The sequence below is a fragment of the Ornithodoros turicata genome, chromosome 6 (genome assembly GCF_037126465.1).
Source record: "Ornithodoros turicata isolate Travis chromosome 6, ASM3712646v1, whole genome shotgun sequence".
Taxonomy (NCBI): Eukaryota; Metazoa; Arthropoda; class Arachnida; order Ixodida; family Argasidae; genus Ornithodoros; species Ornithodoros turicata.
In genome coordinates this window covers 63771022-63796460 of record NC_088206.1, presented here as the reverse complement: position 1 = coordinate 63796460, position 25439 = coordinate 63771022, and the positions used below count along the sequence as shown (strand labels likewise).

General features: G+C 47.0%; 1 protein-coding gene across 7 annotated transcripts in view; it reads right to left on the bottom strand.

The window, feature by feature from the left end:
• Positions 1 to 25439, bottom strand: part of LOC135396990 (neuroglobin-like) — a 152116-nt gene that overhangs the window by 7289 nt on the left and 119388 nt on the right. For 4 of the 7 annotated variants that reach the window (XM_064628271.1, XM_064628269.1, XM_064628272.1 and 1 more), the window contains exons 2-3: positions 10069 to 10147; positions 1283 to 1637 (exon numbers count right to left, since the gene is read on the bottom strand). In XM_064628271.1, the coding sequence (XP_064484341.1) occupies positions 1283 to 1512 (230 nt within the window). In that variant the 5' untranslated portion in view covers positions 1513 to 1637; positions 10069 to 10147. Of the gene's footprint in view, positions 1 to 1282; positions 1638 to 2390; positions 2542 to 7672; positions 7758 to 10068; positions 10148 to 11065; positions 11152 to 25439 lie in introns of those variants that run through there. The other 3 variants (XM_064628270.1, XM_064628275.1, XM_064628274.1) reach the window with 3 other exon arrangements.

The window sequence follows — 25439 nt, the reverse complement described above, 5'->3', positions numbered from 1 at the left end:
GACAGAAAAGTAGGACCGAATGTCGTGTCCTTTTCAGAGACCATCGTAATCCCCTCAAGACCGTGGCTTTCGGGCGCGACCTTGTTCGCCACTAGCATTGAACGTAGTTCAACTCTACCAAACTCGTGGCGCTGTCGAACATTATGACGTCATTTGTTTACCAACAGGTAGAGGTCTATTACCTAGAATCCATCAATTAACTCATTAATTAGGGAATTTTGGGCAAATGCGAGATAGCACAACGGGAGACAATCCTCGTTGAAAGCCATTGTATCTTCTAAAAGCCCAGAAAAGTGCACGTGCCGTGAAATATCCATAGCTGAATTCCGATATGCAAATGAGCCGAAACCAAAAGAGCGCGCATCAGGAGCGTATCCACGCACACGGAGGCTTATCTGGGTCGGAAAGCGTGTGATATATAATAGATGGTGCCGTGGCGTTACCCGTCAGGTTTGTCTGCCCAGTGTGGCGACATGCTGCACGTGCCGCAGGGTAGGACCGCGGATAATATCGACCACCTGGGGTTCTTTTGACGCGCGCCGGAAATCTCCGACAGACGGTGCTGGAAGCAATGTTTACGTCCCCCATATTGATACCGTCCTCGGCCGGAATCGAACGCCGGAAAGCCGTTGATCTGGCCAGCAGATCGGCACCAACTCCAATCATCTCCATCGCTCCAAATCACGTGGCCCTCTGACGTGAAATGAGCGCTCTGCTCCCTGCGTTCTCGGTCGCCGCGGTTTCGGTGTCGGCACATTTGCGTAACAAAATTCGGGGATGGATATTGTAACGCACGTAAGTGTTTCAGGTTTTGTTAGACGTGGAATGGCTTTCAACGAGGGTGGTCTCTCATTCTGCATCTCGCTGACGCCCGAAGTCCCCCAAGTAAAGAGTTAAGTAATGAATTTTAGGTGATTAGTCACCTTGTAGTTGCATGCTTTCTCCGAGACGATGTCTGCCTGTCCGTATGACTCAATTGCAAAAATGACACCTGTGCTGCTCTCATAGCGTTTTTATAAACATTCTGTACAGGCTAAAAACAAACTCCCCGTATAAAACACCGCAAACTCTATGAAGGAGGTAGCCAAGATGGAGCGTCGTTTTATTCACAAGCTTTTGTGTAGGGTCTACACAAAAGCTCTTCAATAAAACTAGATGCTCCTAACCATTTGACCTCTATTTAACTCTATCAGTAAAACAAAAGGAACACACAGCAGCAGCCCAAGCGGTGATGATCTTTGCTTCGTCCAGATTCCCACCGTTTAAAAGCGTACATGCATACCTGACGAACATCTCGATGCCCGTGGGCTCCATGGCCCTGGCGATGGCCTTCCAGGACTTTGAAATGGAGAAGATCTGCCTGGCGGTGAGCGGATGGCGTGGATCTGGGGGCGGTGGGGGTGGGGGTTCCCCAACACCCGCTGGGGCTCCATTGGGGCTGCTTCCACCCCCGTTGGTTGCACTCCGCTTGTGCACCAGGGACGAAAAGGTTTTGCTCAGGGTGCAGCCCATTCGCGGGAGGGGGGGGGCCCTTCAGAGGCAACACAGAGAGGAAGAGAGACGACGAGGCGACCAATCGCTGGCCATGCTCACCACACGCTCTGTTCTGCTTGCCCAAAGGGCCCGAAGGATATCACCTGCGCACAACCACATTCATCAAACATCAGGGAATCAACATATCATGAATGTCCTGTAGTGTAGCCAGAAAAATGCTTTCGGTGGCTTTCTAAGGGGATTCTGCATTTTCCCTTTCCTAAATGCACTACCAAACGTATACAAGTTCGGGGGCGCGGGGATAAACCCCCTCCCCCCCCCCTCTCCCGCCCACGCCGCCACTGTGGGTGTCCACGACATACAAGGGACGTAATATCGTGCAGAAGACATAAACATCGACATGAACTGAAATTGAAAGTCAATGATCATACTTGTAATATTATTAGCAACAGCATATATTGAACGTGGTGTGATAGATATCAGTGCACAGTGAACAGCGTGAACGGGAAGTGAGTTAATACGAAAGCCGCATTTGCAGGAAGTCACGTCCCAGTGCCTTTATTATCTCTCTCTTTTTAATGTCCTTGGCGGACATATCTGCAAGTACACGGTATCACGAATACAAGGGAAGTAATGACTTCAGTAAGAATTGGCTTTAGTATGAATCTTATTGCATCTCTTCGTCACCTAACCGACTTCAACGCAAAATGCACAGCACTTATAATACGTCACACACGATACAACCAATCATAAACGACACATTTTGCGACATCAACGCGACACTTCCACATAACTCCATCTCATCGTTCCTGCCCCAAACTTCCTTGAAACAGGATACCCCAACACAACGACGGGCTTCCGCACAGAGCGGTGCGGACCACGACGATACCGCTCACCTGACTCCGACTAGAATGCCGTCACGGGACTCCATCCGTGCGACACCACGCTTCCATCTTTTTGTCGTTCGGACGTACAAATTAAATGCGATTAGCGGCGACGGCGCACAGCGCAAGATCGAAACAACGTGCCGAGCGAAAGTCGAGCAGCAGACGAACATGGGGGGGATGCGAGAGAGAGGGGAGTTTTCGATATCCTCCTCTCCCGCCCTTTCTGCATCCTTTTTCGCTCTGTCGCCGCGATCAATGGCTGTTTGTGGTTGGCACACACACACACACACACACACACACACGCAAGCGGAAGGTCTTCGCCATCACAACAAAGGCAGCAATTTGGTTTCTCTTCCCTCATCTAAGGTCTTCCCTCTCCACTAGTGCCACAATCGCTTCAAGTGACGGACCAGACTGGCAGGCGCCCACATCTATGCGATTCGGTGTCATTCTCATCGCACGAGGAACCCGACTCGGAGCGGAGGTTCTCTACTTTGTCTTGTGAGCACAAAGCGATCCGCTGTGAAAGTGTTATGATGTGTTCTGTGCAGTGAGGCCACTCTCCAAATGACACTTTCGGATCGTTAGATGAGGGAGGCGTGAGTGTTCCGAAGAGGCACTCGAGATAAATGAAGCGTGAAAAGAAAGTGCTTATAGCGAATTCGCTTTCTAGTAATGTGGGGCTTATAACGAACCCCTCTATACGGCCACCTATAAGCTGTGTGTAGCCAAAGAGAAAATAGCCATATAGTGCGCACGAAGGTGATATTCCTTTTGTGGCCTAATCTAACACAAATGTCGGAAACACTCTTCAGGGACCTGGTCCCAAGTTGTTGTGTTGTTGTGCCGTGGTAAAGAACAGCCCGGAAAAGCAATGAGCAAATGATTCTCCCAAGTCTTCGAACGCGTTACAACTCCTCGTGTACCGCGCGGGGCGAAAATTTGAGTGCTTTGGTTTTCGAGTCAAACGCCTCACCGTACAGCTACAGTCAGGCTGCGGTATGTGTGACACTCAGTGGGTCCAAACTGTATTGGACTGAACGGGAAAATAAAAATTCCTCGAGTCTGGAGAGCGAAGACGTGTGCAATTCCAGTGCAAGCTCTACGTCACGTATTTCAGTCATCACGTGATCCACTGGTAGCGTGATAAGAAATACACACAGCGATGGATACTAAACAACCCGTGGCTCACAGCGTCACGAGTAATGACAGTAAAGACTAGTTTGTACATTTAACTTGCACATAGTGACGTGTCTAGGACTTGGCATGGTGACCGTGTGCAGCAACAGCGAGCAGTTTCGACCTCCATGAGAGATACAATAATACCCTGTTTTTTTTTGTTTGTTTTTTTATCTCATGGCACCAAAGAGCCCCCCCCCCCCCTTACAACGATTACTTAACACCCTGCCATAGGTTTCCTGCCATAGATTCGCACTCAAATTACCCGAAACGTCGACAACGGATGCGTCGGGGCTTGCACAACAACAGCTCCATCTTTTTGAGCCTCTCGATTATCTCATCTGGACCTTACGCCTCTCTTTTATTGGAGAGGCGCGCATTCCTTCGCTCCCTAAATTATGTGCTCCGACATTACTACGGTCGATGGAGGCCTTTTCTTAGAATGCTTTCAAAAGATTCGAAGCAAGATCTCCAAACTGGGCCGCTTGGGAATGTAGGCCGAAAATGTACGACCAACATATCGTGCAGCTACGCGACACGCGCTTTCTGTGTTCGGGAAAAGAGGAGTGGAATGAAAAATGCCCATAGAAACGGTCTGGAATCTGTTCCGAGCAACAGTAAAGCGCGACATTATAAAAATGCAAGCGCGAAAATATGCACGCTTTGTTACTATACTCGTACGCAGCGGCGACGTTTATTGGAAGCGCCTCGCGTTGTGGCTGGGCCTGCGGCGTCGGAGTGTACGTTAGATAATTGTCGTTGTGACTGATGAACGGTCACGTTGCTCGTTAGGCGAGCAAGTGGAACAGCGATGAGGCACGAACGGGTACGTGCTGTGACCACGAAGGGAGCGCTGAGGCTGAGGCAGCAACTCGAACCATCGTCTTATGAGCAATTTCGAGACCGCGTTCACACGTGGCGACTCGGTAGTTCCACCCACAAGCAACGTTACGCCAACCGGATAATGTGGGTTCGAACAGAACTCGTGGTGTATTTTCTTTAGTTGCTGCGATTATCAAATTTTAGTCAGTTTATTACGCCAAAAGATCACGACTATCTTAAAATACGTTTGTGTGATGGCGTTAGTAAACTATAGAAAAGTTATTTCTCAGCTGTACCTGCAGGATTTTTGAACCCGTGAACTCACGAACGAAATCACATCACGTCATCCGGAGTCACGCGGCAATGCTCCCCTCGCTGATTGGCAGGTGCACGAGCAACTTCTCAAGATTTCGGTCGGGGAGCGATTCCGAGCAACTCGAGCTGCTGGAGGTTGCCGGTGTCGGCCGACTGCCAAGCGCAGCAACTCGAAAATTGCTCAGAGTTGCTGCAAAAAGTTGCCCCGTGTGAACGCCGCCTGACACGACACACGGTGAAGGAATAGGTTTTGTATTGTCATTGTTTCGTTGATCGACTTTCTATACTAATACACCTACACGAGCAGAGTTCATTGACCATTGAACTTCAACTGAACCAGTGCCGTTTATAGGGAGAGATTGGTCATTCTTGATTCTTTGATGTTTTGCCGCCCGGAGATGGGGACTCGCCGAGACGTCAGACCCCTAATCGTTCCGTCCATTTGACCGGAATGAAACGCGAGCAACGGCAGCATGGGTAGATTTCAAAGCCGTCGCGCCGCTCCAAAATGGCGGCACTGACCTTGGTGCCGCCCATCGTGTGACGTCAAATGACGCTTTCTAAAAACAGGCTCCGCCCAATGGACAAGTTCTCCCAATAAGCAGGTCTGCATTGAACCAGAGACCTTTTGACGCACACGGGGAGAGTTTGGTCATTCTTTGATCTTTTGCCGCGCGCAGAAGGGGACCCGCCGTGACGTCAGACCCCTCATCGCTCCGCCCACTTGACCGGAATGAAACGCGACAGCGGCGGCACGGGGGTATTTATTTCAAGACTGTGCCTCCGCTCCAAAATGGCGGTATGAAAAGCAAAGGAAGATTTCAAGGCGGTAGCTCTGATCCAAAATGGTGGCCCTGGACTTTGCGCAGCCCGTCGTGTGACGCCAAAGACGCACTTGGAGAGAGGCTCCTCCCGATGGCCAAACTCTCCTAATAAACGGCTCCGCATTGAACATATGAGCAGCACCACCAAGCATCTGACGCGTCCACCTGTCAGAATGTATTGGATCCGTGCAGTGCTCTCTGAGAAGTTCACGTGTTACACGGTTGGTATCGCCACGTGCTTTTTCAATGACCGTTAGTTTCGATGATGTTTGAAGACCACGAGTGTGACGTGGGTATTATTCCCCTGACACACGTGCAAGCTTGAGCTCCTTCGAGATTCCATTATAACTTTAAGGACTCCTGATCGAAATGAGTTTGCGCTCCTCGCAGACACACGGAACTGCCGATCTCTCTGCACTGTTTCGCTCAGCGCACGACGCCATAAATGTAGGGGTAGCTTTTCAGACGAGAAATCACGGAGCAATAGAACATATTTTTCGAGAAGTAAATTTCAAATTGCTAAATATGTGCGCATTGTGCTCAAATAGATCAGTGAATGTATATCTGACAGCGACGTTTATGATTAGTGGCACAAGTCTTCAGCGTCGGGTTGGGGACGCGGTGGATGCTAACGACCTATAATCGAAATCCTTGCGATCCTTCAACTTCTCGTTCTCGGTAAACGGTCGGAAAAGTGAATCATATCATCAAAGAGAGCTATTTGTGAGAACCTATTTGTCCTCCGTTTATGATCCCCTCCTGCAGGAGTCGAGCTTTTGTAAACGAATATAAAGATTATTGTTTCTCGTCCCAGTGACGAGACTGACTGTTTCGGCAGTGACTTCTTTCACATGCCTTTCGTTTCACCCGAAAATTCTCCGGTGACATATCAAACAGAGATCATAGCGCCCGATTTCCCCCCGAATTCTCGTGTGTACCGTAATTTCACGCGTATAAACCGCACCGCAGATAAGCCGCAGGACGCGTTTTTTGGGACGTTTTGAAAATTTTCTGGCAGATAAGCCGCACCCGCAGATAAGCCGCGGGCATTACGAGACGACTGATTTGTGCGACAAAGGAGGCCATAGAGAAGGCCATAAACACTGTGGTCCATACTCCGGGATCGGCACAGTGTACAACAGAGGAGGTCAGTTCTTGAGTTCTACCAAGATCGGATTGTGCCCTTGTGGGGGGGGGGGGGGGGGGGTTCGTGGACTGATGGGTCAGTGATCTTCCAGAAGACGTGAATCACTGTCACCACTTTCCTTAAACCACTTGGGGGAATGCACCAGGAAGATCAATCTACTCGAATGTGGACCCGTCCCTGTTACGCACTGTTCGTGCATCGGCAGGGCAGTGCTGTTCCAGAGACACTGTCGGCCCTTTCGTTAAAATCGGCGTATGCGGAAAATACCAGAAAAAAATAGTCATCAGATAAGCCGCACCGGTGGATAAGCCGCAGGGCGCCCGTGAGAAAAAAAAATCGCGCATAAGCCGCGGCTAATACGCGTGAAAATACGGTAAATACCACCCGATTTTTCCCTCCCGAATTTGAAAAATCATGAAACCCGAAAACGAAGATGTGATGTGATGTGATGTGAATAAAGAAAAAAATGGGGATGTGAGTTTCGACGAAGTCAAACTGGCTACCCCAGTACACTTAATACAGAAAGTTCAATCCGATGATGAGATGATGAAAACGCAAAAGGATGATGTCCAGAGACGAACAGAGATGATAATGGAGTTCAACATGTAGGTCAAAAGTTCAAGAGCTGCGCCCAAGTTAGAGTAAAGTGGCACAATCACCGGGGGCACACACAGGACACATCACACATTCACCGAAAACGAAGAACTCTATGCACGCTTCAGTCTCGCCTATTCGTGCGATGCGAGTTATCGCGCCCAAAAGGAAATTCTCCTTTGTTACGTGACAGTGGACATAAACAACGGTCGTAGAGGTCACCTTCTCTTGGAAGACTTTTAGGGTACACCCGTGCGTACGGGTTATTAAATAATTCGTACGAGGGGGCGCGGTAGCGTACACTATTTATCTTAACTGTGACGTCGTGCCATTGGCAACTATATAAAGGTAAGTGCTATATCTGAAGCGACCTTACAAGGACAGAGGCGAAGATAAAGTAAAATACGTACCAGTAGCCAAGAGAAAACAAGCCGCCAAGGGACATGATAGGATATGAATGTGAGCGTGAGTAAACAACAAGACAAGAGCTCTCCTCTATAGGCCTGTTGCGCGACGTTTGGGGGCGCTTCGAACCATGTCCTTCAGCGCCACATATGGCCGAAAGCGCGGTATCTGTATCGAATGCGCGGTATCTGAAAATACAATCTCTCAGTGAGATATTCAGGGACTCGAACTTATGCGTATACGAAGAGGGGAGTCAAGTCCTGTAGATCACATAAACAAAATACAGAAGCCGACACTGAAGATTTTTGTTTAAGTTTAATTTGTACAAGCTTTCGCGTGGAGGTCCACGCTTCCTCAGGAGGAGGAAGCGTGGACCTCCACGCGAAAGCTTGTACAAATTAAACTTAAACAAAAATCTTCAGTGTCGGCTTCTGTATTTTGTTTATGGACTCGAACTTACGGAAAGGATAGGCGCTAATTAAGCACGTGTACGGATTGGAAGGAGAAATTGACGGCGACGTGACGCTAATCAAGGGGAAATGCATCTCGCAAGTGAAAGACAGCGTCGGCTACAACGTGTCAGAGGTACCATTTCGTCAAATCATTTGCATAAAAGCGGGCGTGATCAGTAAATAACCCATTAGTATCTCGTAAATCCGTACTCCGTTAGAGTGTGGCGCTCCTCTCTCCATGCTGCACGTGCGTTGACCCGCACATGCAAACCCCTCGGGCGCTCTTGATCTTCGACTCCGTCCACAGCATGGGCGTACCCAGGATTTTTTCCGAGGGGGGGGGGGGGGGGGGGGAGGGGCAAAGTATTTCCGGGAGGGGAGACAAAGCGTGCGCCCTCTTTTTTCCTGGATGGACGCTGCGGACTGTGCGGGTGTTCAGAGGTTTATATTGCGACATCATAGAATAATCGTGACTACCTATGTCAAAGATTCACAAATATCACAAGTAACCTTGGAGCTCATGAGGAGCGCACGACCTCTTTTTCCCCTCTCTCGGTACGCCCATGGTCCGAAGCGTCAGAAGTCACAACACAAACTAAATTTAGCAAGTTCCTGCGACAGCATACAGCTAAGTGGCAGCGTGAGTGAATGAATCACACGAACAACGTGGCGTTCCGGTTTCTAGAGTAAAAAGTTCCCCAATCGTTACCTGTACGGCAACACAAATAGCGTGTTGGACTACGTGTCTGTGCTTAACCACGTAAAAGATGACCTAACATTTATTATTGGTATCACAAGCCCTTCGTCCAGTGCTCTCAGCCAGTAATTGGCACAATTGGAACATTCAGGCACGCAGCAGCTTGATACGTGAACAGAAGTGACGACAGTTCGTACAGTAGCAAATCACATCAATGGGGGTAATCAACTGGAAAACCCAAATGGGATAGCTGCTAAAACCCACACTTCTCGCCTGCCTTTCTCGTATGCTTTGCCGGGGAAACGGTAGAACTTTACTGCACGAATCCGACCACCTCGTGTTCTTCAGGCTGTTCGAGCAGTTTACAATACAACAGTATTGTGTACTCGGCTTTTCTTTTTCTTTGGTAGAGATGCCATCGCAGTATACAGCGGAGCGGTGCGAAATACGACCCACGCGACCCACTAGTACGGCAGGTGCACGACAGGGGCCTGGCAGGCGCTGCGGTCGCCGAGCCAAACTTTAGTGCAACACAGCAGCGTAGAAAGAAAAATATTTCGGGAGGGGTTCTATGGTAACTTTACATGGGGGAGGAGGATTTCACCCTCGTTTCCCTTTCCCAAAATCACTACCAAAGGTACGGTTTCGGGAGGGGTTTTTGAACCCCCTCTGACTCACCACTGGTGCAACAGGCCTATAAACAACTCACACATTCGGAACATTCGCCCCCCCCCCCCCCCGCTGACTCTGTGTGCGACAACAGACTCACACTTGTGCACACTGCAAAGTGTTGATGAAAAAAAAAAAGTTGAATTGGACGTTCACAATACGATTACATGTATAGGCAGCCATGACCAAGGAGATGGTGTCACGAGATTGGAAGTACTTTGAAAAGCTCATACATTGAAAACCATTCAAGAGTGCTGCTTAGATAGACGCCATGAACAGCAAGAACTTTCGCCATCGTCACATTTGGTCCCCCCCCCCCCCCCATATGTTATGTTCTCCTCGGAATTGCACGATTTGCGTGGGTCGGTCCGTAACAGGTAGAGGGGCGGGGGCTCAAGCCCCCCCTAGGCCCCCCGTGGCTACGCCACTGATCGCGTAGCACCCCCCCCCCCCCCCATTGTTGTCCCGCGATACTTTGGCTCCTACGTATTCGACGTATTCCTACCAAAATACACTCATTTCCACTTCACATGCAACGAGCACGAACAATATAGGAAGACACGAAAAAGAAAAAAAACATTACTTTGACAGGACGTAGGCTGTTTCGAGAGGTTGCCATGGAACAGTGGAGACGCAGGAGGACTCAAATCATTTTGCGGGACCTGAAATACAACAAGAAAGAGGATGTGACCCCGCAGTTCAAAGGGAACCGACAGGAAAAACAACGCGCTATTCATAGCCCTCGAGTGCATCTTACAGGAAGGATGATGGCAGCCGGATATAGATACACGACCAGATAAACACCATGCACCCTATTCAAATATACGGCCATTCGCTTTCCACCGCGCTGCGATGTTTCGCATCCAAAATATTTCCGCGACAACGACGCGTATATAAAAAAAAAGGTTTTGACGCATGTTGTCGGCACAAAAGAGTGGACAACATTGATGTGAGTGTGTAAACCGGCCTTCGGTCAATCCCCTGCATCAGCTACGAGCTCTTCAAGCCCTCATCACCTTCTTAGCATCAACAGGGCTCCTGCGTGAACTCTGAACATTCATCATCATTCACCATCTTCTCCCCCTCAAGCAATGGGATAGGGTGACGCCTGAGCGGCGAAACATCCCACTACATCACCATTACTTATTTGTTGTTGTTGTGTGCGAACCATACATTGCTACCGTCACGGGATCACTGTAGTTCACATTGTTTATGCAATCGAGGAACTAACGCAACTGCTCATATTATTACCGGTACTAGAACTACCAGTAGTAGTTGTAGTAATTTGTAGTGACTACCTCGTCACTTAACAACTGTCCTTCAGGCTTGCCAAAAACCGTCTCGAAGCTTCGTGGTGTGTAGCACTTGATAAAACCCGTGCACAAATGAAAAAAAAAAAAAATGAAAAAAAGAATGAAGAAGAGAGAGAGAGAGAGAGAAAAAAAAAGCTCATGGTATAGTAGCAAATACAGCAACTACTACTACATGAATGACGATGCGATGAGGTGTACACGGTATAGCAACTGATTATCTACACTCCGAATAATTCGACACAGACAAACTCTATAACAAGTACTGACTTTTAAACAGATGTCCAAAGTTCCGATTGGTTCCGAAGCGAGCCCGCAGAACGCGATAACGCGTATCCTCCAGAGATGCACGAATCCAAGTAAGCGCTAAGCTTCGCATGTACACTCGCACGTGGTCACCTTGAACGTTACGTAAGACGCAACCTTTGATCCCCGTGGATCGGAAGAAAATTACACCCTGTAACAAGTTTCGCTTTTCCGTGTGACTGGTCAAGCACGTGAGACGACTCCGAGCAGCAGGCCTTTTAGTCAATACGCAAATGTACAACGAGGAAGTGCAACGCAGTTACTACCGCTGCAGCACGCATTCACAATGCGGGAGTAACCTTGCTCGAAGGAAAATACGGATGGCACAATACGTAGACTTCGATTGTTTACGTGACTTTGTTTTGTAATGCCGTGTAACGACTGAGAGAATCCAAAGAAGTTAGAAAGCAGGTAGAACCTCACCAGATAAACAGGAACATCACCACCATGGCACGCTCCTAACATCATTCCGAATGGTATCATTCGGTGTCCTCATTTGTTGAAAACGGGGGGTGGGTGGGGGGATCGCCCATCTGTGACACACTATGCATGTCCCAGATATAGGCGCCTCCCCCTGTCTTGAACCAGGACACAGACAGGACACATGATATCATTCGGAACGGTGGTTGGCTAGGAGCGTGCTATGTGGTGAAGTTCTTTTCTAACTCTACTCTCCCCGATGAACTCCTGCACCTCACCGCATCCCCATCCTTCAACCTCCTCTATCCTCCATCTGTCCGCCCTGCCTTTGTGTTTTGTTTTGCGTTGCGTTCTTTTTCTTTCTTTTTTTGGCTATAGTCGTGACGACGCCCACTTCTGTGTGGCCAACAACGGCGAGCCTATCCTGCCATTACCCCCCCCCCCCCCCCCCTCTTTTCTAACAATGTCGCGAACTGTCACTCTAAAAGCAGAACTTCGCCGCATAGCACGCTATCGCTACGGATGATAGGATCAGCGCTCCTGATTCGAAGAGAGAGGGGGCGGCGTTCTTTTTGTGTCAATCACCATATATCCAAATTGACACGAAAAGGGCGTACGCCCACTCCCTCTTCGAATCAGAAGCGATAATAGTTTAAATCTCTATAGACTAAAAGCAGAACTTCACCGCATGGCGCGCTGTGCGCCAAACATTGCCCCGAATGATACGGTGATCGCTTCTGATTCGAAGGGAGATGGGGACGTACGCCCTTTTGTGACAATTTGGGTATATGACAACTGACACAAAAAGACGTACGCAACCCCCCCCCCCTCTTTCAATCACAAGCGATAACACTATCATTCGTGGCAATGGTTGGCGCAGGTGTGCTATGAGGTAAAGTTCTGTTTTTAGAGTGTAGAGTTATATCGCTTGTGATTCACATCATCATCCCATTTATGTGTGTGTCATTCGAAGAGGGAGTGGGCGTACGCCCTTTTCGTGTCAATTTGAATATATGGTAATTGACACAAAAAGACGTACGCCCCCTCTCTCTTCGAATCACAAGCGATAACCCTATCATCCGTGGAAACGGTTGGCGCACAGCGTGCTAAGCGGTGAAGTTCTGTTTTTAGAGTGCAAATGGTATCGATATCTCTTTCGATTTGTTGAAAATAGGATGGATATGCCTATTTTGGACGCTTTGCAGCACGCTGTGCGCCAACAACTGCGATAACCGAACAGCGATAACCCTATCATTCGTGGAAATGGTTGGCACACGTACAGCGTAATACTCGATGAGGTTCCGTTTTAAGTGCAGGTCGGTTGACGCGTGGATGCCATGAGGGGGGCTTCACCAATAGTCGAGCGTTAGGAGACAAGGCTACCTTTACAGTAACTATTAGTTGTTTCTTTCGTAGCGACGACAGTGTAAATGCTGCAGTGTGATCGAGAGGGTTATAAAATTCAAATTATACGATTTAGTTACGTGAAGTCCACACACCTTCGATCTGACCGACGAAGGAACCAATCAACGGAATCTAGAGTGTGATCCGGATGTGACGCACAACACTTTCTCGCACTCATATCGCTCTGTCTCGTAATTTGTTAAAAACAGGAGGAGGCGCATATCTTGAACACGCATAATGTATCCGAAATAGGCGCCTACACTTTTAAAAATGAACTTCACGCGTAGCACGCTCCTAACCAACCATAGTTTCGAATGATATCGTTATCTGTCCTGATTTGTTGAAAATGGGAGGCGTACGCCATTTTTGTGAAACTTATGGTGTTCATAATTGTCACAAAAAAGGCGTACGCCCCCCGTTTTCAACGAATCAGGGCAGATAACGATATCGTTCCAGATCATGGTTGGCTAGGAGCGTGCTATGCGGTGAAGTTAATTTATAAGAGTGTACTACTCCCATTAAAAGTAAATAATATTGAGGAAGGTGAACTCGCCTCGTGGTAACTCATGTAATAACTAAAAAACAAACAAATAAAAAACAACAGCAGCAATAACAATGCCACTTTTTGCACGAAGCCACTTTTTCCTGCCATCACAGTACATCATCTAGCCCTTACTAATTCCACGCCGTACGACACGACACGTAATCCACACTTCAGGTGCGTGGCCAATAGTGACTGCTATCACGACCGACAGATCAAACAAAAACGCAGCGAAGCGTTAAGCGAAAAAACAAAGCTGAAAGCACGCCTTTCTGTCTCCTGCCAGATTGGCAGTGATGTAACATATTGCCTCCCTATCACCGCCTAACGAATTACACGAGCGCCATCAATCCCCGCGTGGAGAGAGGCAAAAAGAGTACCTTTTTCCACTGACGCAATATAGAACGGTATAGCATTTCTCTCTGACCACTGATGACGACCAGTGCGTTCCAATTTAGAAGATAAATAGAAAGAGCACCCATTCGGCTCTCGTTCGTTACGCGAAAGCCGCCCCATCAGCGGTATCAGCGGAAGCTTAATATAAGGGAAAACGGGAGGAATTAACTGCAGCCGTCGTGACTAAGTGCAGTGTCTGGTTGATAGCCAATATCGATTATCCGCGAGTAATCGGATAGTTTGCGCCATGTAGAAGCAACGCGAAACAGACGAGGACGGGTATGGAAGCGTTTCAATCGCACACGAAAGTTAGAGAGGTCACGTCTTTGTACTTGAAAAAAAAAAAAAGAAAAATGAAGAAAAAAAAAGATGGCTGGGATGACTGTACTCTGAGTAATTGGGTGCACTCTAAAAACTGAACTTCACCGCATAGCACGCTCTGCGCCAACCATTGCCACGTATGATAGGGTTTTCGCTCCTGATTCGCAGACAGAGGGGGGCGTACGCCTTTTTGTGTCAATTTGGATATATGATAATTGACACAAAAAGGCGTACGTCTCCCTCTCTCCTCGAATCAGAAGCGATAATCCTATCATTCGTCGCAATGCACTCTAAGAAATGAACTTCACGGCACAGCACGCTCCTAGCCAACCATGATATCTAACGATATCGTTATCTGCCCTGATTTGGTGAAAACGGGAGGCGTACGCCTCCAGTTCCCCTAAATTGCAATTGCTCCCTATTTTAGTCCCCTGATCATGAAATTTACTCCCTAGCACTCCAAATAGTCCTTAAACTGCGCATAAACTTATGTGGTCCCGAAAGTGATTAACGGTGGTGGCAAGTAATGTACGCACACTCTTATAAATTAACTTCACCGCATAGCACGCTCCTAGCTAACCATCATCCCGAGTGATAACGTACTCGCCCCTGATTTGTTGAAGGTGGGAGGCGTACGCCTTTTCTGTACCATTACGTGCTACATAAATGCAAAAATAAGGCGTGCGCCTCCCGTTTTTAGCAAATCAGAGGAGGGGACGATGTCACTCGGCATGATGGTTGGCTAGCAGCGTGCTATGCGGTGAAGTGGTGGTGCAGAGACCAGGATTCGAATACGGGCGCCGGCTGCGCTGTCTGGGTGTTTTCCCTCGGTTTTCTTCAGACGCTTTAAGAAAAATGTCGGCACTGTTCCCTGTGAAGTCGGTCCAGGACGCACGATATTCGTGCGCCCTGCATGCCACCCCCTGCGATAGTCGTGACGTGCGCTGTTAAAACAGAGGGGGGTGTCGAGGTAGCTTGCCGTTGTTAAAACAGAACTTCACCACATAGTACGCTCCAAGCCAACCATCATTCCGAATGATATCATTCTGTGTCCTTATTTGCCGAAAATGAGAGGAGGCTCCTATCTGGGACACATTATGCGTGTCCCAGATTGGCTCCTCCCCCTGTTTTGAACGAATCATGACACATAATGATATCATTCGGAGTGGTGGTTGGCTAGGAGCGTGCTATGTGGTGAAGTTCTATTTTTACAGTTTTTTTTACCGACTACTGCAAGCTGTTCCATCACCACCTGTTTTAACAGCGTAGTGGCGGCCGTGACGTCAGCCAATCTGTCCATTAGCCAGACGGTAGAAAAGTGTTAAAATCACGTCCAATTTCTTAGAGTTCTCGTTCCCTATGCCGTAGCATATGGCACTTAGCAGCACCTTGCAAGTTGACAGGTCCTTATGGTACTCGTAGGATTTTGATGGATAGAGCACTCGAAAGCACGTCAAACCTTACGACACGGGTCGTCTGCTTTGGTTGAAAGCTTTTAGGCACCTTTTATTCCGGAAGCCACCACAACGTTGCGGCGGGGGCGCCACGCATAACGGAAATCGTTGCGGTCCTTTTGGGTGGCCTCGTATATCCAGGACGAAATCATCGATCGATCGCTTTAAAGGGGACAGTTCGCTCTCCAAGCATTAGTTCGCAGACATTTGCTTCCACCGGCGGAGTATTCTCTGCACTCTTAAAAATTAACTTCACCGCATACGGCACGCTCTGCACAAACCATTGCCACGAATGATAGATCTGATTCGAAAGAGAGAGTGGGGCGTACGACTTTTTGTGTTAATTTGCGTATATGATAATTGACACAAAAAGCCGTACGCCTCCATCTCTCCTCGAATCAGAAGCGATAACCCTATCATTCGTGGCAATGGTTGGCGCAGATGCGTGCTATGCGGTGAAGTTCTGTTTTTAGAGTGATTATCTGCATTACAAAAAATTGGAATTCGCACACACAAAGGAGTATTCCGAGACAAAATAAGAGATACATCTCCGTCATTGGGTAATGTAGATTGATAGTGGACGAGACGACGGCGATAATATTTAGGTGTTTTGCTTTAAAGGCATGTGCTCCATATAATACCTCTGTCAGACGGGCACATATACGGCCCTTAAAGTTACGGCATTAAGAACTGGCCAGCTAATCCGGGGAGCTGCCAGACGGTATCCGTCAATGCATTTTGTCGATGATGTCCACGTCGATAAACAAGTCTGTGAACGTTGAATGTAATGTAGCGAAATCACGCTTTTTCTTACTGAAAGTACACGAAAACAACGTTTTGTTGGTATTTTCAAAATACAACAGCAAACTATATTTGCTTTTAAGTGCTTTGAATATTTTTTTGAGTGCTGTCCGAGATTTTGGATGCAGACGACACGGTGCGATGCCGCGTGCAGTGGTTCGAGGGTGTGACTACAAACGTAACACTTGTACATATGAGATAAAAAGCGAAGCAAAGTGCAAAAACGCCAGACAAACACGAAAAAAGAAAAGATGACAACATTACGTCGGGTAGAAAGCATTTTATTTCGAATTGAATTAAATGTGCTAAATCCTGTTTATGGTGTGCCTGGTAACGAGGCTTGGGCAGTTTCGATGGAATGCCGTAAACTGTCACGCGGGAACGCCGTTGTCCTTCCACCTCAGTTTTGTCGCAAAGTATGTACTTATAACGGCCGTAACCGTTAAAGCAGTAACTGCGCTCGTCTGACAGGGGTATAAGTACGTCGTGTCTGACGACTATTCTCGTAACATGATCAGTGAACAACACTCTAAAAACAGAACTTCCCAGCATAGCACGCTGCGCGCCAACCATTGTTACGAATGATAGTGTTATCGCTGGTGATTGGAAGACAGAGGGGGCGTACGCCTTTTTGTGGCAATTTTCGTACCCAAGCAGCACAATGTACTGAAAGTCGAGCGCAATAGGGGTCAGTACGTGTCTTATCAATGTTCTTTACTTTCACGAGTCTGTTCAAGGCCTTCCAGCTACCCGTCCACCCCTATTGCACTCGACTTTCAGTACATTTTGCTGCTTGGGTATATCCAAATTGCCACAAAAAGGCGTACGCCCCCCTCTATCTCCGAATCAGAAGCGATAACCCTATCACTCGTGGCAATGGTTGGCGCACAGCGTGCTATGCGGTGAATTTCTGTTTTTAGAGTGTTGTTCACTGATCATGTTCAAATCCTGCAAATCCTTCATCAAATTCCTGCAAACTACCGGCCTGATCGACTCTCTCTAAAACCCAGTCAGCGTCGTCAGCATCATCCTCATCACCATCCTCTCATTTTTCCCCAATAGCAATGGGGTAGCATTCTGCTCAATGAGCGGAAGTCATCCCCATCATGTATTTCTCTCTCTCTCTTCTGTTTTTAGAGTGGAGCAACACTTTGAGTAGTATATATAGTAGTATAGTGCCAAAGTACATACATTTTATTTGCCTTTTACTATATCCACGTTTACATAACGTGGCGACAGAAAAATAGTTTTAGAATAACCACATTGCTTCACACGCTACGACGACTCCTTATCATGAACTGCAGCACCACCTGACAGTACAGAAAACTAATATTTCGGATGATTGCTTAATTCAATTCGGTTTTCAAAAGGATTTTCTCGGAGCACTTAACGTAGAAGGCTTAAGTCGTCGTCAACCGTGAATCTCGTGCGATATATGTCGTGGCTGACAGCCGCGCAATTCCACTCTAATAAGGAGTCAGGAAGTCGGGCGTTAGAAGAGGTAATTGAGTTAGTTACATTTATAGGACCCAAAGTAATTTAGTGATAAGAAAAATTACTGAAAGCAAAATATGATAAATAAATCGGGTGTAATATTACATCAATTAATAATATTGTTCGTAGTAGAAGTTCATAATTTACGCGGTGAACTAGATGACGCAAATATCTATGCGAACGTGTAGTAAATGTGGCGTTGTAGAGGACGTATAGGACATATCCTTCTCAGGTGTCGGAAATATGTTCATGCTCGAAGGGTATTAGAGGCAAGCCTCTCTCATGCGAACTCGCGAGCCTTCGACATTGCGAAACTATTAGGTCCTACGTCGTCCGACAAGGCGCTGAGGGCATTGGAAGATTTTCTACATAGAACGGGGATTATGTACATTCTAGGACTCGCTGAATGCGTGTTGTGTGTGCCCCCAGCGATACCGACATTTTTACAGTCACGTGGTCGAAACTTTTGAACTACATGTTGAACTCAATCATTTTAACTCTCTCATCTGTTTGTACTTTCTGTGTACGTAAGCGTACAGCCAGTTCGACTTCGTCGCAACTCACATCCCAATTTTATTTATTTCTCACATCATCATCACCACCTATGTGAAGAAGGAAAATTATGTGCAGTGATCAGAACACCTCAACACTAGTAGGAAAGCATATCTAACAACGACACGCGTGTGGTACTGATCATTAAAGTGGCGCACACTGAACTCTGTAAAACAAATGTATTAAAAGATAGGTTATAGAAATCTACACAATTGGTTGGATGCGACAAATGTCCACACGCGCCGTTAAAACCTCGCTCAACTACGTCATATTTTGAATGCGTGGTAGAGTAGACTCAGCCCTTGGAAAGAGACAACACCACAGATAGAATCGTTAAACCACAACAGAGTACAGTGTCCCTTTAGTACAAGTCGCGGGCAAAATGTGATTAAATTACAGTTACTCAAGCTATTTAAGTACAGTACTCAGGTACGTTGCCATGTGTTTCTCATTCTGATTGCCCTAAAGTAAATAGATAACAAAAACTGTCCACGACGAGAACCGTCTGGCAACTTTAATAAGCGCACCCAGTGTTGTACGAGGATAAACAATTCCGAGGCAGAAGCTGATTGAAAGCGCTGCGCTCAATAAGCCTCTCTACCGTTCGTCGCACCGCGACGCAGGTAGACTTCCGTATTTCCTTTCTTTCGCACTCCGTCTGTTCCATCACTGTAAGCTACACGTGCATGGGAAGGATAGAGAGTCAATTGCATTGACGGAAACGCCACCGCGCGGTCGTGTTCTTCTTCGGTTGGCAGTAGCACACATACACACGCGCGTACCCGCAGAAAAAAATAAAATATCCTACGTGTCCGTCCTCACTGTGTATGTAGCATAGAGAAAGCGACAGATTGTCACGCGACCGCATCGATTTTGCTATCAACGCCCCATCTAAGGAAGGGACGAGAGAGAGAGAGAGAAAGAGCTGTTCTAGTCAACGAGCCAAGCTCAGACAGAATGACACGAGAATTACACGATACCAGAGATGTATGCGGAGCACATAGAAGTCATTAACACCCTATCCACCCAGTATTTAAAGTGTCTATGGCAGCGATACGTGCTGCTGCCATTTATTTTACTTCGGAGCATGTAATTACCGTCCCACTTTCGTTCGCGGATTGTTATGTTCTTTTTATATTTTTTTTTTACATCAACCTCGGACGACGAATATGCCAGAGACGTCCGTAACAAGATCCCCATAACGTGACATTGAGGACGGCGTTGGTTGTATAGACCAGGCTCTAATAACAGCGGGAGGGGGGGGGGGGGGCACTTGCACGCGTTAGGAGCTAACGAGAGGCGGGGCACTCGTCGAGAAGGGCACGTGATAAAACACGTGCACAGCGCTCTTCGCGCGATACGTGAAGGGCGTGGGATGTGTCACGCGCAATGTGTCACGTGCCCATCTTTTCGAATTTCCCGCCCGCCTTTTTGAATTTCCCGCCACTCGTTAGCTCATAACGACTGTAACGACGATGAAGCGATTAAGCCCCCAGGGCAGATAACGATAACATCATTCGAGTTGATGGTTTGCTAGGAGCGTGCTATGCGGTGAAGTTCTGTGTTTTTAGAGTGGAGTTTGGTCAGATAGAGACCAGGGGACCTTTTCGGATTTTGTGCGAGTCCACACTCTTAAAAATGAACTTCACCGCATAGCACGCTCTTAGCCAACCATTATCTCGAATGATATCGCTATGTGCCCTGATTTGTTCAAAGTGGTAGGCGTACGCCTTTTCTGTGACACTTATGCGGTTCATAATTGTCACAAAAAATGGCGTACGCCTCCCGTTTTCAACAAATCAGGGCAGGTAACGATATCATTCGAGATGATGGTTGGCTAGGAGCGTGCTATGCGGTGAAGTTCATTTTTAAGAGTGCACTCTGAAAACTGAACTTCACCGCATAGCACGCTCTGCGCCAACCATTGCCACGAATGATGGGGGTGTACGCCTGTTTGTGTCAATTTGGATATATGACAATTTACACAAAAAAGGCGTACGCCTCCCGCTCTCCTCGAATCAGAAGCGGTAACCCTGTCAATCGTGGCAATGGTTGGCGCATAGCGTGCTATGCGGTGAAGTTCCTTTTTTGGAGTCCACACGTTTTCTACACATGTCCATTTCATTGCTTCTGCGCAAGGCTGGCCTTCAGCGCGTGCTACGTGTGGTGAAGTTGTTTTTTTTTTATGGTGAATGTGTGTTAATGAGCACACTCATCACAGGGCGCGGATTTTCATGCAAATGGAATTTTTTTTTCTGGAATCTCGATATGGTTCCGTATCTGGACGATGAAAAAACACTTTTGGTCTTGGTTTGGAACCGATAGCGCGCACGCACGCACGCACGCACGCGCGCGCACACACACACACATACATACATACATACTGCCCGATCGCAGAAGGGTTCTATGGTGGATATAAATGCATGTTTTGCACGTTGTGGCATATTTCGCATGAAAGTGCATAGTTTGCCATATTTTTTTGCTGATTTCGGGACGGCATTGGTCGTCTTTCGCGAAAATTCTGGTCGGAATGGAATATTGTCCATGCTTCGGTAGGGTGAGGTGCACTGTTCAGCCCGTACCCTGGCTGTTCCATCCTGCACTGCGTGCATGAGCGATGGGCCGCAGTTCGCCTTCGCCACATTACCATTACGAAGGCGAGCAGCGTTGGCATTTCAATTGGCATGATGCAGTGCCGAACGCAAAGCCGTGACGAAACAAGGGGGGGGGGGGATATGTTTATTGAGAAAAAAAAAACAAGGAAAGGTTAGTCAGGCAAAGGCCGACTTGCTATTCCTTTCGTAAAGAGGAACGGAAAAGGAAAGGGGACGAAAAGATAGGAAGAAAACGAAAAAAGGAAAGAAGGCGGCAAGAAAGAAAACGAAAAAAAAAAACGAAAGAAAGAAAGCGAAAAAAAAGGGAGAAAACGAAATAAAGGAAAGAAAACGAAAAAATAGAGAGAAAACGAAAAAAAAGAAAGAAAAGAAAAAAAAGAAAGAAAAGAAAAACAGAAAGAAAAGAAAAAAGAAAGGAACGAAAAGAAAAGGGAAAGAAGGAAAGAAACGAAAAAAAAGAAGAAACGAAAAAAAGAAAGAAACGAAAAAAAAAAGGAAGGAAAACGGAATACACACACACATAGAAACAAGCATGAGCATGGGCAACACGAACAACAACATATATATTGTGATGATGTAGTGGGGAGGTTTTCCACTCTAGGAGTGGAACGCTACCCCATAGCTAGGGATCTAATATGAGTGGTGACAATGATGAGCAATGACGATGACAGATGACGGGAATGATCGAAGTGGCGATGGCGATGCTGAACGTGATCGTGATGGTGGGAATGTCCGAGGGCGCTGCTGGGGTCATAATGAGTCCTTTAGGCCTGTCGCCTCGAAGAAGTCAACCACATGACGTAAGGCCGCCCTGGAGTCGGCCACTGTGTCCCAAGGGCCGAGGATGGTCGGCAAGTTGAAGGGGCGGCAGCCAAGGGTGGCAAGCTGTGACTGGAGTGTACGCCTCTCGTTGATATAGGTCCGGCAGCGGAGGAGTATGTGCTCAACGTTGGCAAGTACGCCACACTCGTTGCACATAGGGCTAGCCTCACAGCTTAGCTGGTATCGATAGGACGGAGTGAAGGCCACATTCAGACGTAGTCTGTGGATGAGCGACTTCAGAGGACGAGGAAGCTTTGCAGGCAGCCGGTATGACAGCGTTGGGTCTATACACTTCCCAAAGAGGACCTAGTTGGAATGTCGTGTTGCCACTGAAGGGTAGACCAGGAATCGGACAAATGCCTGAGGAGGGATCTTCTGTCTCCTCTCGAAAGTATAATGAGCATAGAAGGCCGTTGTTGGTGTGCAGCGGCAGCGGCAGCGTCGGCCTTGTGGTTCCCAGTTATTCCGCAATGCCCTAGAACCCACTGAAAGGCAACGTAGTGGGAGCGATCAGGCAACACGAAAAACACGAACATGTGTATGTTTGTGTTTTTCATGTTGTCCATGTTCACGCTTGCTTCGTCATGAGTTTCGTCCACCAGCTAGCCAGCGTTTACGCTATTTTATCGGTCACCAAAGCAAAGCCTTCAGCTTCATGATTATAAGTGCGGCGCAAGTATTTTGTGGTGCGCTGCAGAACGAAGGCGGCTTTATTTTACCGTGCTATCCGTATTAAAATACTCACATTTTTTTTAAAGTAGGCATTTGGTGCATTGCTTTCGTACCAAGAAAAATGAAAAACTTTGCATATATTTAGGATTTTTTACTGCATAATTAGAAGATTTTCGGTGCACAGTTGCATGCACATTTCGGGAGTTTTTAGTGCATATTTATCTGCGCTTTACGATTAATCACTGATTTGATTTGGGTTTTACTGGAGCATTAGCTACTAAGGTCATAATGCGCCAAATACGACTGGAAGTTTTACCGAAGTAAAATTTGGGTGTTCACTAAAACTGCGATAAATGCTGGATTAGTGATTAAAATCACGGATCCTTTAAAAACCCGGTACCTCTAAAAAACATGTAGAGGTAATGAAAAGGTCAAATCATCGTCATATGGCGTCTAATCAGTCATCATACAGGTCAAAAAGGAGTCATCACTGAGAAGAGGTTATAGCGGATTCCGTAGTGATAGATAGACCAAACCCGCATTCGAGCAGTGCATTTCGTTTCCTTCATAAGCTAACAGTAAACAGTTCTGTCGTCGATGACGTAACCACAACCCCGTGGCTTGCGGATGGCTGGGTGGTAATCATCGGACATCATGAAATCCCTACGACTCGTTCGTTCGCTCTTTAAAGCCCTTTTTTACATCACGGAAGTCATTAGCTTTCCTTCCTTTGTCAACATTCCAACGCGCAATGGCTGAACCGTGTAGCGGATGCCTCGAAACAGAAACCAAAGAAAGAAAAAAGCTCCGACTAAGTAGTACATGGATTAAACTTAACTAGCGAGGGCACGCCAAGTTCGGGCACGTGTCTGCATGTCGTGCCCGTGGATTAATGATGTACAGGGAATTCAGATTACAGAGTGAATACACAGAGGGGACAGAGAGAAATAAATGAGTACTGCGCGGCACGATCGAAAGTAACTGATCCGAGGTTGAAACATGCAACAAATGAACACAACCCGAGCCCGATCAGTCCCGCCGCTGCCTGACTTTTTCGACGACTGCCGTATTTCAACTGCGAGTAAACTGTCTGTGCAAGGACACTTGCAGAAATTACATATATGCAGATATACAGGGTGTTTCACCTAAAGTGATAAAAAAATTTAACCTCGCCGGAGGATTGTGGGACTTTCGGCAATTACCTTCTGGAAAGTGGAAACTTTTGCGGCCATTTAAGAAGGCTTTGGACAATTTTTAATTGAGGGAAATTTATTTTTAAATTGAAATTTGAAAATTTCTTTGAAATTTTGAAATCTCACTTTTTTTTACAGAAACATGAAGTCCTTCACGGATAAACGCAGACCCAACAAACACAACAGTATAGCAACAGAAATAGTAAAAAAAAAAAAAGTAAAAGTGCTGCTTCAGGAATTGCAGAAAAAAGGAGAAAAGAAAAGCCCCCTTGCCGACTTGACAGGCTCACACCTGCAAAATTGATCCGGGGAAATGGAGACATAATTAAAAGAAAAGGTCAAGTGAATGAACGCGTCTTTGTCTTTGAAGTCGTTCTTTCGTATCAAGACGAAATATAATTAATTGTTCTATTCACTATCTTTAATCGTGGGATTCAAGACAAGCGAATATGAGACACTGCAAAGAGAAAGAACAGAGGGAATGTCCTCCTAATCCTGTCCCTCTAAACGCTGTACCGCTTTAAAATAAATCTTTTCAGACGTATAATTTCGCACAAATGTACCTTTCATTTTATACGGTACAGGAAATCTTATAATGAGGCACCAGTCTTTACAAGGTACGTCGCTCCGAACGCACATCACTTATATCCCTTATATAAGATACGCCTGCATCAGGTGCTATGATAATAAGGTACAGCATATACCAGTGACACTCCTTATACGGTACGCCTGTAATAAGGTACCTTACTTAAGGGAAAATATGTCTCGTAATACCAACAATCACCACGAGAGGGATGACGAGGAAAAAAATATTTTGCTGTGCATACAAACACAAAAATAAGTACTCATTCGCGAAGCGTGGGTGTGAACCGTGCACTTTACTCAATAAAAAAAGACACGTGGGAGACTTTATAGGAAAAATCTTTCCAGGAGCACTACTGCTTACATTGCTCTTCCGCGGATTGCGAGGCAAAGGTTGGCATTGGCTGGAAAACAGATACTGATTGATTGATTGATTGATTGATTGATTGATTGATTGATTGATTGATTGATTGATTATGTGTTTAATGGCACAAAGGCAACTAAGGCCATAGAGCGCCAAAACCATGGTGAGTGTGTCGGAGATGATTATTAAAACAGATACTGATGTGAGAGACCACGGCTTGGCCACATACGTGAGGCCGACAACGGCAAGCCCTATCACCACCACCACCACCACCACCACGGCTTGGCAGTGAAGTCCAATCAGGGGTTGAGCGATGAGCGGTGGGCAGCGTTGAGCGATGAGCGGTAGAACACCAGAAAATGAAAATGAAAATAAAAATCACTGTCGGGATGCTTGACTAAGGTGTTGAAGAGTACTCGGCGAAAGGGCAAATCCGAATCTACAATCCTGTCTTTCCCGGTCTTTTCTTATTTTTTTTTTTTTTACGAACCTGCGTTAGTCGTGACGTTGCCCGCCTTGCGCGGCCGACTACGGCAAGCAGTTACATCACCACCACCACCACCACCACCACGGCTTGGCAAATTGTGGAGCAGCCTTCACCCGATCGAGAAGCGACTTTACGAGTGAGGACGCCTAGATTTCTTTGTCTCGGGTACAGATAATAAGGGAAGGGGGGGGGGGGGGCGGCAAGTTGTCAATTTTTTTGA